The following is a 13,581-nucleotide window of genomic DNA, read 5'->3' on the forward strand; positions in this document are numbered from 1 at the left end:
AGTGCTCCCGGGGGCTGGCTCCAGACTGGTCCTCAAAGCCTCTCTGTCACATGTGTATTTTTATTGAATCTAATTCTGATGTTTTTTTGCCCCCATTTTCAGGCTAAAAATGACAAATGAGGAGATTAAAAGGGCGATACTCGAGATGGATGAGAGAGAGGAGTTGGCCAAAGATATGTTGGAGCAGGTATGTTTCAGTGCTTCATTGCTTTATGTTAAAAGGCAGCTTTTTATTTTCAGTCAGGCAACACAATAATAATTTTACAACACTTTTAGCTTCTAAAGAATCTTAAAACAATGCAATACTGAGTTTGTCCATCCATCCATTATCTGCCACTTGAGTGTGTCTGAGTGTATAATGATGAGTCATGTATTGTGGTTATCACAGGTTTTTAATGGATATTACATTAGTAGTTCTCCACACAGAATTGTTGTTGTAAAGACAGTGTTTAATTACATCCGTGTATCTTTGCAGCTGCTTAAGTTTGTGCCAGAGAAGAGTGACATTGATCTTCTGGAGGAGCACAAACACGAGTTGGAGAGGATGGCTCGGGCTGACCGCTTCCTCTTTGAAATGAGCAGGTATGCATGACACACCCTGCGCCTAGTGATGGCAGTGGTTTAGTTTTTGTTTGCTGTCTACATTTTAAGTTTAGTTGAACTGGGTTAATAGTTAAAGTAAATCTTAGTAAGAATTGTGTTTGTTTGTTTGATTTGGAATGGTCAGTTTTACATGAGAGAACGTGTCACAGAAATCAGCTTCCTCTGGCTCCTCCTAGTGTTTTAATGGAGCAATATGTCTGAGTGAACACAGTCAGAGCCTGCAGGATTCTGTAGCGACTGCATTTCTTCTAACTGAGGGAAATGACCTGGAAGAATCTAAGTGGGAGTCATGATAAGAGCTCAGGTTCTGTAAATGTTAATAGGAGCTACGGTGTTGCTTTTATGAACTCCTTAAGCGTAGGACAAACGAGGCCATCTGGACATTTTTCTTTTCAGCTGGATCTTCCATCTTGTTCATAGAGTCTCATTAATTGGGATTCATGTGGAAAAATATCAGGTCAGGATAATGAGTGTGATCAGGCCATTGAGGTTTTGTGTAACTTTTTTCATTTCTTATTTATTTACAATACTTATAATGAATCAATATACAGAACTGCATGTTTGTAATCTAGAGCTTATAGAAACACTGGTTTTAAAAGCAGAGAGAAATGGGCCTAAAAGTTCGTCTTTTCAATTTGTGTTCTTTAGCTTACTGAGTTCTGCTCTGAAAAGTTGGGAAACGAAGTGAAAGTCTGATAAATGTGTCAGACCAGAGTTTGCCTGGTGAAGAAGATCATTTTACAATTGAAGAAATAAGCAGATTTTATGTGGAATCAAAACTCCATCCAAACACTAAATATTTTAAAAGCTGAGTGGGTATCTGTTCAAAGGAATCATCAAGAATAAACATCAAACTCCTGTGTGATTCATTATTTAGCAGAGAACAGAAATTTTAAATGCCCCAGGAGGACTGTGGTCACATCAAACTGTTTAAAAAAAATATTTTCAACCAAATCCTTTTTTTCTGTAGTCCATTTTATCCCTAATCTTGCATTCTGCACTTTCTGCAGGGTTATTAAGTGAAATGTATTCCTGTCCACTGTCATCCCTCTTTGACCACATCTCTTTAGGTCTCAGGAATACATCTGGGTTGTTTTTTTTTTCATTTTGGTTATTTAATATCCTTTGACCCTCTTTGAACATCTCACTCCCTTTTTAGTCAAACACTTCTTTTTGATGAGAGCCCTTTAGATGAAGGTGAAACGGTGTAAAGTGAGAAGGAGTTTTGCACAATTGGTTGACATCTAGCTTTGAAGTTCCACTCCCCTAAAGACAAATGTAACTTACCTTCCCTCTCTCTCCCCGCCTCCTTTTCACCTCTTTGTTATCCTCGTCAGGATCGACCACTACCAGCAGAGACTGCAGGCTCTGTTCTTTAAAAAGAAGTTTGCAGAGCGTTTAGCTGAAACCAAGCCGAAGGTTGAAGGTAAGGACAAACATAAAAGAGCTGGCTTTCTGGTAAAATACATAAATTAAAAAAAAAAGTTTCTATGGTTGTTTACTAAGGGGATTTTATTCAAGATTTTTGTTTGTTATGTCTATATAATCTGTTACCTGCCTTTTTGCATTCATGAACTCCATTGATGTCCAAAAACTATGAATATATATATAGATCATCTATTAAACTAGGTTGAAATCTCATCTCTAAACAGACCTGACATTTTGTTTTCTCTTTGTATCATATACTGATTGATTTTTAGAAACAAAAGAAAACCACATCAAATAGGATTTCAGTCATTGCAGAAGGCATCCTCTGCAGTCCGAGCAGCAAATGATGACCGGTGGTCAGTTCTGTGGAGCTTTGGTTCATCTCAAATGAGCCTCATGCTGAATAAGTGGAGGACACCTGTACAGGGACAGATGTGGAAATGGATTTTTTTTTCCCCAGCACTTTTCAAGGCTGCGGTGGCTCAGTGGTCAGTATTGTAGTTTTGTAATGCTGAGGCTACAGGTTTGAGCCCAGGTTGCAGCAGGAAAGGCATCAGTCTTAAAACAATTGCCAAATCATTCGTGCAAGTTTGCGTGCTGTGGCAACCCTTGAAGAAGGGAGCAGCCGAAAAAACAACACAACAACTTTTCAGGGAACTTTTTGTGAGATGAAAGCTGGATGGAGCAGAGTCTTGAGAAGCATTGTCTCCATCCTAGCTCTGTTACTGACTTCTGTATGTACGCATCATCAGTCCATTGATGTTGGTGATGATCCAACAGACATGTTGACAGTCTCTCTGAACTCTGACATTTAAAACTGTATTTTTCTTGTAAACACATCAGATCCATGATATCAGTTGATCTGAGTGGGTTGTAAAAATAACACAGATGGGATTAAATATGTAGTAACGCCGGTGGCACAACTTTTTAACAGTTCCCCAGCTTTGAAGCAACAGATTACTTTTTGCAACACTAGCAGAAAAATAATTTCACCTTCTGTACTATGTTTGGCAGTTAATCCTAATATAGTGTGCATATCCCACTTTGATCAAAACTAATTCCACAAGAAAACGAGCAGGACATAAGAAAAGTGGAGACAATGTTTATAGGGCCTGACTAATTCAAATTGCGTGGTTACATGCTCATGTGTGCATGGTGGTCATTTTAAACTGTTTTTATGTAGTTTTTCTTTCCAGCCAGCATCCAAGTTACCAGGGAGGCTGTTTTGGAAAGCTGGCTCATGTTGTAAACCCTGAATCTCACTTCAAAGATGGAGGAGAAGGCCTGTTAGTGTGGCTTTAAGACAAATGTGCACACACAAACATTAAATGTCATGACTGAGCTGTTACAATGGCTGTTAGAGCCAGACTTACTGGGCTTTGATGAGCACATCACACTGCTTTTGCCGGCAGTGTTTTATTCACAGCGAGCGCTGACTGACAGTTCATTTCTGTATGAGCTGCAGATTTTTTGTCACACATTCAACTTCTTCTAGTCTGAGGTCAAACTATTATATTCTGACGTACATTTTGTTCATTGCCAGGAAGGAAAAATAAACCGATCGCTGTTTTTGAATCCAAAAATCCTCTGACCAGGCTGCTCATCGATGTTCATTGTAAAAATTTTCTCCTGTTTTATTATTCATGTTGCTTCATCACATATCCCAGATAAGGCTGTATGTGGACCACCCAGCACAGCCAGAGGATTGGTTCCCAAGCTTTATCACAGCAAGAAAGACCTGTAACAATAGCATCATGGAGGTTGTTAATGATTTTCACAGTCACACTGAGGTTTCCTCTGTGGAAACGGGGAACCACCTGCACTTTGCCAGACAGCCTGTCCTCAGGGGAAAGAAACGAACAGAGTTGGGCTATGTTTGGAATATTCCCTTCGCCTCGCTGTTTTACTGATGAATGGAATAATGTGATGTGTTTCCCCACCACCCGGCCCGGTTGTTGTGGAGAATATTGATCACTCTTCATGAGGGATGTTAAAAATGTAGGAAATTTTGGGGCAACACGAGCTGAGGTTTGACTTTCTGTGTCTCAGTGGGGTTTGAGTGAAGTAACAGAGTGGAAGGGAATACTCTAATTCCAGTTTGTTATGTAACATTAAAAGGTGAACGATCTTCCCAGCTGCATCTCTGTCTCTGTTTTCCACCAGCACTCCTAAATGCATCCATGGAGGTGGTCCGGAGTAAACGTCTGACTCAGGTCCTGGAGGTGGTGTTGGCATTTGGTAACTTCATGAATAAAGGTCAGAGGGGAAACGCCTACGGATTCAAGGTCTCCAGTCTGAATAAGATTGTCGACACAAAGTCGAGCATTGACAGGTGGGTCAGAGGGGGAGCTGCACAAAAATTTAATACCATCTTTTACTTTTTTTTTATGGACGTTTTAGAAGAATTAGTGTCTTTAATAAATGACCTTACAGATATCCAGGTATGCTGTTAAGAATAATAAAAAAAACTCCTGCAACATTTGCTTTTCCAACCTAAAAAATCTTTTGCTAAATATTTACCTTAACAATTTTGCTCCAGCATAAACTTTTTCTTTCTTTTTAAGTCCACAAAACCAAGTAATGTTTTTTTTTTCTTCCTGAGTTTGCCAATGAAGATGTATACATGTTGGAGCCCAGCATGTTGGAGTTCTCTCTGATTTTCAGGAGTAATGAAATGCTGTCTGTACAGTCACGGTTTCCATGGTAACAGGAACTACTGGGACATGATTTCCCTCAAAGCAAAAGTGTCTCGGTGTAAACTGAGAGATGGGCTGAGGCAAGGCTCACTTACTTCACTGCTGTGACCTACTTCCTCTGTGCGTTCTGACACTAAGGCAGGGTTGGATTCTGAAGCTGGCAGAACTTTACAACACTTTCTCAGATATGTGTGTTATCGACATCCAATGCTTTTGAGTGAAAAAGAAGTAGTATTGATCTTTTCTGATGCATGTCACAGATGTAATTATCACGTTAACTTCCTGAGGACCTTGATGCTATTTGTGGGTGTGTTGCTATAGTAACCTGTCAACAGCACATCCATACAATTCAGATGTGCCAAAAATGTAATTATAATAATCTAATACACATGTAGCTTCTTTTTGAAGCCTTTTTTATATCTGTATCACTACAGCTTTGCATTGTGGGAAAATCGTGCTGGCGTAGTTTCCAGTTCTTGCATATGTCAACACTTAACAGAAAATTGCATACAGCTAGAAGTGCACTGATGTTTCAAACAAATTTGGAAATGTAATTATAATTTTCTACATAACATTTTGTCATAAGTATAAAAAAATTTGTATTATATTGATTTATACAATGTTATGAAATAAAGTGTTAAAGCCTCTGAAACCAAAATAATATCAGCATAACTTATTTTATTAGGAATATTTTGGATTGACTTTAAAATTTACATTAACCGATAAATTCAGTAACAACTAAACAAACTAATCCAAGTTTTAAATCAGTGGAAAGGAGTATTACCTGTGGTACTATAGTTAAACGGTGCTTGTGATTTGACAGGAGCATCACCATGTTGCACTACTTGATCATGATCTTTGAGAAGAACTACCCAGACACGCTGCTCATCCTGGAGGACCTCAGGAGTGTGCCTGAGGCCGCCAAAGTGAAGTGAGTGCACAAAATATTACCGTGGAAAAAATGACTGTGTTTAATGCATGTGGTTTATAAAAGCCTCACCCAGCTGTGCTTTAAAGAATATTTGGTTACGGGGTGGTTATGGCTGTAATAACGAGTTGGTGTCTTTAATTTTTAAAACACTGACTTGTAAATGACAACACAAATGCTACACAAAACTACTGTAGATAATCTCTTTCCTTGCTTTCTTTCTCTTCAGTTTGTCAGAGTTGGAAAAGGAAGTGCACAATATAAAAAGTGGACTGAAGGCTCTCGAGGCGGTGAGTTTGTGTCACACTCGTCTTCTGCTGGTTTTTCTAACGCCTGTCATGTTTTCGATCAGTTCAGAGCTGGACAGCAGGGTGACATGTTCAATGTTTTAAGCTTCACGTAGAGTAGAAACAAGTTTAATGCATTAAAATGTATATTAAAGTTCCACATTCCTCTTTAGTCTGAATGTCTGATGTGTTGGTTCTGCTGCCCGTCAGGAGCTGCACTACCAGCAGAGCAGGACGAGGGAACGTGGGGATAAGTTTGTGGCTGTGATCGGTGACTTCATCACTGTGGCTGGATTCAGCTTCTCTGAGCTGGAGGACCAGCTGAGTGAAGCCAAGGACAAGGTAACTGTTAAATGTTCTACTTTTACATTCAGTCACAGCTGAGGTCATTAGTTTTGGCCCTCAAAACCCTCAGAGCTACACTATTCTTACTTGGAATGACATTAGCTCGGGTTCCAGGGCTACAGTAAAAACTTTTTAATCAGGATTTCTCTTTTAATCTTCATGTTAATCAAGTCTCTAAAGCCTTTCGCTTGTGTAATATTTCTAAAAGCAGGAACATGATGTCCCAAAGCAGTGTTGGAAAATCTCATCTACACATGTCACTTGTCATACAGGCTGGACTAATGCATTTTAGCTGGATTTAAAAGACCATTATAGTGTAGGTTCATATGTCTGTGTGGGTGGCTTCAATGCATCCAAGGAAAGATATCTTTACTGCCAATCCTGCATGTTAGACAGGCTGAAGGAAAATGAAAGAAGGGAATTTGAGAAGCACGAAGCGTCTGGACATCCCTTTAAGTCTGCTGGGATGACTTAAGCATGGCTGGGAAACCCCAAGTTGAAAGATTACCCAGGAATCCCCCTCCCACGTCTTTGCTTTGTCTTTGTCTCTTTAAGTTAGCATTTTAAATCCACACTCCTTCCATTTACAAGTGGAACAACTGGCCTTTTGAACCCTGCTGGCTCAGCTGCTGATGTATGGTAGGAAGCATGTCAGCTGAAGACGTCAGTGGGACTGAGGGATTGTCAGAGCAAGCCGGTGCTGAAAAGATTTATGTGAACATGTTTAATTTGAGTGCTTTCAGAGCTTCCTTTCACTTCTAGCATCCTGTGCAATTCTAAATCTTGTGGACTGTTGCATTAGCTCAGATGAGGCTCGTCCTCTCTCCTTTAACAAAGGAGAAGTCCTAAACTGCTGTCAGAGGGATCAACACATCATAAGACAGATGGAATGAAAGAAAGAAGGAAGGGCCCTTGGGTTTCATGTAGAGGCTCCCTTCCGACAAATTATTTGTTCAAGGAGGGGTGAAAATTGGAGGGAAAATAGTTTAGACGTCATGGGAGATGAACTGGATGAATATGGCACCAGTTAGTGAAGTAAAACAAAAGAACCTGTGTTCAACGACCCAGACATTAAACACACAGATACGCATGTCTGTGTGGTTGGTAAGTGGAGAGTAAAACATTAACTCGGTGCTTGTCAAGGCTCTCCGACGTTCTGGTAGGGTTCTAACACAAATATGGGAGACAGGATTTGTGTTTTAACCTCAAGAAGGTGGAGGATAACTAAACGGACGGAGCAGCTTGCTGAGGCTAATAAAGCTGCATAGTAGCTGAGGTGTGTGCCTCTTTTACAGACATTACTGCAAACATCACAAATGAGATGGGAGAGGTTATGAGGGTTACAAGCACAGAATCAGAATACAAGATCTGGGTTTATAGCTTTCACTGAAGTGGTAAACTGTTTTTAGGGGCTATTTTTGTTTGGATTCTTCATAAGAACTGTGCAAATTTGCACAAATTATTATGCCAGTCCCTCATAAACCAAACAGCCAGCTGACAAATATATGAACCCACTCATTTTAGGTCCCCAGGTAGGCATTGGCTTCTATTTAACTGTGCTGAAGATTAACTATTTTCATTTGTATCCAATAGAAGCATTTGACCCAAGCTCCGCTGTACCTGCACAGTACTTTGTGCACACTTTTATGTGAAGATCAGGTTTCCCTTGAGTGCTCCTGAGTAGCACATTCTCAAATATGGAGTAGTAAAAAATGTGAGTCAAAGCTCGGCTTTGTTTTGTTGTGTGTGAGACGAGGGGAATCATATTTTTCATTCCACGGAGTGTTTTAGTGTTTACTCATTTAGAACAGGCCCTAGGGGAACAAGAGGAAACCAATTTGACCAGAGACATAATTACTAGCAGAGGGAGGGATGATGGTGGGGTTGTCATGGAGACCAGGCCCATAATGACAGGATGGTTTTGCACCATCAGGAAAAAAAAGCAACTCTGTTTTATCACAGTGCAAAGACCACATACAGAAAACCAGAGTCCTATAAACAAAAGCAATACAATGTTCTGTCACTCGACTCCCACATTGAGTTAGAAAAGTCTACGCCTCTAAACTCTATCAATTGAGTTTACAGATCTGAAAAAACTCAGCTGGTCAAACAGATCATCATTAGCGTACTTTACTTTCCTTTACTTTCTGCCAAATTAGAAGTAGCTGGAGCTGGATAAGGTGGAGCTTCTCAGACAGGGAGTGGCCAAAGCTATCACAAAATGAGAGAAAATAATGCTTTTTGAATAATAATTTAAAAAAGGTTGAATTAACTTTTTAAGGAATAGACCAAAATAAAGTTCAAACTTAAAAATGTGCATGAATGAGCGTTTGTGAAAAGGAAAAAAAAAAGCTTAAACATCGACATGAAATTGCAAATATTTATGCTGATTTATATGTAAAGTAATTAAACTCAGTGGAGTTTTAAGAGAACTAATTTCTGGCTTCTAAATGAAGTGCAGTGTGTTGGAGCACTTTGAGGACACTGCCTGTGTTTGTGCTGCAGTACAAAGCTGAGTGTGTAGGAACGTTTGGCTGCAGGCCTCAGCTTGGCTCAGAGTTCTGAACAACTTGGACAGAATGGAGCGGACATACGGTGGTCGAATCATGCAGCCTCTCTCCTCTGTGTGTGTTCTCACAGTTCTTTAGAACACTTATTGGACTTACCAGGAGAATTTAAATTCAATAACTTGCATATGCAGGATCATGAATGTCATTTAGAGAAATCTGTGCCAGTTCAGATAATTTGCCCCTATATGCAACAAATGTTCATTTCAGTTCATACGTGCTGGCCTGCACACATGCCTGTGGGTCTTTCCGTGTCAACATATAAAAGTGAGACGTGTTCTTTGCAGTTTGCCAAATCTCTGAAGCACTTTGGAGAGGAAGAGGGGAGGATGCAGCCAGATGATTTCTTTGGGATTTTCGACACCTTCTTGCAGTCGTTCAGCGAAGCTCGGCAGGACCTGGAGAACATGCAGCGGCGCAAGGAAGAAGAGGAGCGGAGGGCACGGATGGAAGCCATGGTGAGATATGAACAATGAACTTGTCTACATTTGCTCTCCCCTCCTGTATGATAACTTTTCCTTTGATTTTTCTCCAGCTGAAGGAGCAGAGGGAGCGAGAGCGGCGGGCTAAAAAGGGCGGAGCCTCAGAAGAGGTTGGTGGAGAGTTTGACGACCTGGTCTCCGCATTACGCTCTGGTGAGGTCTTCGACAAGGACCTTAACAAATTCAAGCGTAACCGCAAGCGCTCCGTCAACCAGCTTGGGGAGGGTGGGGGTCGGGAAAGAGCAGTCACCAAGGTGAACTACTAAGCTGGAGAAAAGAAGGGAGAAAACAAACACTAGAGATCTAAATTCCGCCATGATGCAGGTCTCAATCTTCCGTCATGGCTGCTGTTGGGGCAGATGTAAGTAACAGCTGGACTGGACGTGTAGTGACATGCATGGACGGCTACGCTGCCTTGAAGGATGCAAAATTTCCTCTGATTGGTCTTGTAAAGCCAATTCCAACTCGTTTATCTTGACAGTTTAGATGGACAGATGGACAGACCACTGTGACACATTGTTCAATGTCATCTGACCGTATCCAGTGTGCTTCAGGTTCTCCATGTCTATCACACCACTTTTTTTTTTTTTTTGCCATTTCTGCGTTTCCTTGTAAACCTTCACTGTCCCTTTGTATGCTCTTTGGTGCTGCTGGCTCTACAGTTAGCTTAGCTGGCCCTTAAACTCACAGGACATTGGGATCAGATGTAATGTTGTACATAGATACAAGACCAAGAGAAAGGATTATAAAAGGGCCTGTGATGCCCACAAGTTTTTGTTTTTTTTGTTAGAAGAGACTTAACCATGGAATGAATGAATGTTTGTGAACTACCAATACTTCAACAAGGGATATGGGGTCAACAAATCTCAGAATAGCTCCTAAAATGAGAAGACAAGAATGCACAATGTGGAGAGTGTTTATTGCCTCAACACAGAGGATTTGTTCCAGTGGCTTCCAACTCCACACAACAGTCAGAATATGAAACATGCCAACCATGAGTTTCACAGAAAACCAACAGTTCTTCTCAAGGAATCATCTCGGTTTGATCCATCCAACCAAATGATAACTGTGCCACATGGACTAAGCCTCTCCTATACTCCTCGATGGTTGCAAAACCGCTCTGGCATTAAGCTGTGCCAAAGCAGACAGAAAACAAATGTAAATGTATTAATACAAAATATCCTGCAATTAGGCATTGATATATATTTATATTTAGATGCTGACAAGCTAATTGCAAAGATGTAGAAGTTTGTTTTTTTTTAATGTTTTGGGATTTTGTACACGATGCATTCTTTGTTGGTGTTGCAAGTTCACATTGCTGTTGAAGTGAATTTCTAGACATTCTGCGCTTTACATATGAGCGATATTTGCTTGTCCTTTTTCACAACTTTGTGTTTTGTTTGCACTGTGGCTTTTCTGATAAACATTACTCATAAAAAAACAAAAAAAAAAAACAAAAGCCAACTTAAGCTGATGAAGGAATGCCATAAAACAGATCTAAACTTAAGAATTCACTCTTCAGTAAGTTTACCGCTCTGCTGTCAATCACTAAGGTTCTTATCTGATTGGTTTTGCTTCTTTAGCTTCAGTCATAATGTCCATAGGATTAATCATTCAGCCTTGTGTTCTTATTTTAGTTGCCATTGTCAAATCACATCATGTGATGGGGCTATTTATTATTTTAACATTAGGGTAAACGTCCCCTTGAAGTCATTGCGGTGTAAATTAAGTGGACAGTAACTAACCTCTGAGAGAGTATCACTGGAAAAAATCCATTTCTTCATCTATTCTTGCAGCTATTGTTTACTTTTAGCAGCTGGTCTCCAAAACAAGCTTACAAGCCAGGATCAGTTTCCTCAAAAATTGTTCCATTTAGTGTGTCATTTTTGTAGAATTTGTAAATGCATTTTCAAAACCTAAGTAGCAGGTATGATGGAGGTTACAACATTTTGTTTCGGGGGAAATTATCACAAACATTTACTTCCTTTTTCTAATGATCTTTGAGGCTGGTAGAGAACAAGATGTGATCCTGGAGTGAAGGAAATGTCTCTCAGTCAGCGCTCCTGGAGATGAGGATAAGAATATACAACATTATGGACATAAAACACATGGATAAACTACATTAATCTTTAAATAACCCACTTAAATTGCTCAGTAAGAGATGGAAAGTGTCCCAGTCTGCAGAAGGTTTGGGCCTAATGAAATATCTTTGTGTTTCTGCTCATTAAATCTGACCATACATGCAACAGACTTTGTCTTCAGACTCTGTTTCAGTTTGAAGGAGACATGAAGTGATTGTTTCCATAGTAACAGTTAAAGTAAACAGAGTCTGCAGTTCTTTCCCTCAGTTCTTTACATTAAACTATTCCTGCTGCACTTGAGTCATAGAGCACTTACAAATGTTAAATTATAAAAAAGGATACTCAACCTCCACTACTGGACGTTTCCAGTAATGATTATCCCAGTTTTTGTCCATATTATTGCATCTTTTCTACTAATTATTTGTAAATTTCACCTTTAAGTGCCTCAAATCCATTTTTGCTTTTGTTTTTTTTTTACCACACAAATCATTCCTCTGACTGTGTTTTACTGCTTGTGGCTTTCCTGAAATCAATGTTTGCTGGCGTCGTTGGATAAATCTAACTGGCGCCATCTTGTGGCCCAACATGGGTCACATCATTTTTACAACCATGTTCAATAGTTGCCCAAGCTCCAGGTACTCAACGATATCCTCAAAACAACTATTTTAGTCATAGTTCTTTGTGACTGGCATGTATTCACAAAGGTTTGATTGATTGTTTTTGTGCACAAGTAGCTTTCATTTATCCATAGTAATTTTTTTTTCTTTCTTTTTTACTGTGAGACCTCATTCTTTCAGGTTCTTTTAATTCTTCTGCAGACTAAAGAGTAAAAAAAAAAAGAATATTTATACTCCTTTTTTGGAACTTAGAGATTAATCTTAAAACCAAACTTATTCAGACACTTTATAATTAAAAAAGGAGAAATTCTCTCCTCTTAAACCAGCATCTTCATGTATTTTTGAGCTCTTATTTTCCAACTTCTGCCCCCTTTAACTTCCTGTTAATCAGTCACTATATCGGACTTCAGCAGATTACTTTAAACTCTTCATTCAGAGCTTTAACCCATGTTGTAGTGCAGAGTATTTACTGAGGGGTATTTTGCAACATTGTCAGTATTAATTCATGTTTGTTTTGTTACATATTTGGATGTTTATCTGGCCATTGACTGGCTGTTTCGAAGTGTAAAGATGGAAATCAGAGGAAAGAATTTAGTAGCTCGTTCAATGCACTTTTATGATGGGACGTTTCCTATAGCAGCATCAGTTTGGAGGGTTTGGCTCCCTCTAGTGGTGAAAAGGGTGCAACGAAAGAGTGGTGCAAAAAAAAAAAAAAAAAAAAAGGGTGTGTAGAGGAAAAATGAAAAGGGGTAAGTGAGGTTGAAGATGCTGGCTGGACTACCGGAAACACACAGGCAGTCTGAGTGGCAGAGAAGGAATTTGTGAGGATGTGGAAACTAAAAGGCAACACTCCCACAGAGCAGGATGTTTGGGTTTTAATCTAAATATGGAAAAAGGAGAGTTCTAGGTGGGTTCTGTCGCCACCATTTTTCTGTCATATGCACAAAGCATTGATCTGCATGCCTACAGTTGGTTGCACAAAATGTGATGTGTTATTCCTTTAAAAGAACATTGCTTGTGAAATAGAAACACACCTGTCACGCTACAGTTTGTACTCCCTGAGAAAAGTTGCACCCATTCTTCAAGGTTGTATAATTGTGAGGAGTCAGTATTTTTATGGTTGGAAAAAAAAAAAATCCTCCACTGAAAGATGTACAGTTAAAAAAAAAAAAAGGAAAAAAAGGATTTTGTACACCTTTGTTGATGTTTTGAGATAAAAATTTAAAAAGATGAAAACATTGAGGAATGTTCCATTTTTCTGTAAATTGTACCTCTATTTATTTGCCTTATTTAGTTTGCTTTATTTTGTATGTACACACAGCATTACAGCAAAATGTTATATTAAAAATATAAGTAATTGAACTGTGGTCCGTGTATGATGGATAGTTCTGAGACTTGTAAAAGAATGAACCCTTTTTCTTTTCATTGCTATAATTTTATTTTTGTTTTGTATTTTTTTCCCACCTCTCGTCTTTTGTAGGGTTACAATAAACTTTTGTCCCAAAAATAATGAGTGATTTTTTTTTTGCATCTGGACTGTGTGTTGG

General features: G+C 39.3%; 1 protein-coding gene across 7 annotated transcripts in view; it reads left to right on the forward strand.

Moving 5' to 3' along the window:
- daam2 (dishevelled associated activator of morphogenesis 2) overlaps window positions 1-13,216 on the forward strand; it is an 81,788-nt gene extending 68,572 nt beyond the window's left edge. For 6 of the 7 annotated variants that reach the window (XM_017431734.3, XM_017431735.3, XM_017431733.3 and 3 more), the window contains 9 exons: window positions 103-187; window positions 476-582; window positions 1,941-2,029; window positions 4,195-4,363; window positions 5,551-5,658; window positions 5,885-5,945; window positions 6,153-6,284; window positions 9,142-9,312; window positions 9,390-9,602. In XM_017431734.3, coding sequence (XP_017287223.1) covers window positions 103-187; window positions 476-582; window positions 1,941-2,029; window positions 4,195-4,363; window positions 5,551-5,658; window positions 5,885-5,945; window positions 6,153-6,284; window positions 9,142-9,312; window positions 9,390-9,602 — 1,135 coding nt within the window. Of the gene's footprint in view, window positions 1-102; window positions 188-475; window positions 583-1,940; window positions 2,030-4,194; window positions 4,364-5,550; window positions 5,659-5,884; window positions 5,946-6,152; window positions 6,285-9,141; window positions 9,313-9,389 lie in introns of all 7 variants that reach the window. The other variant, XM_025009475.2, reaches the window with a different exon arrangement.
- Window positions 13,217-13,581: the final 365 nt, after the last annotated feature.

This window comes from Kryptolebias marmoratus, linkage group LG10, assembly GCF_001649575.2.
Source record: "Kryptolebias marmoratus isolate JLee-2015 linkage group LG10, ASM164957v2, whole genome shotgun sequence".
NCBI classification, from domain to species: Eukaryota; Metazoa; Chordata; class Actinopteri; order Cyprinodontiformes; family Rivulidae; genus Kryptolebias; species Kryptolebias marmoratus.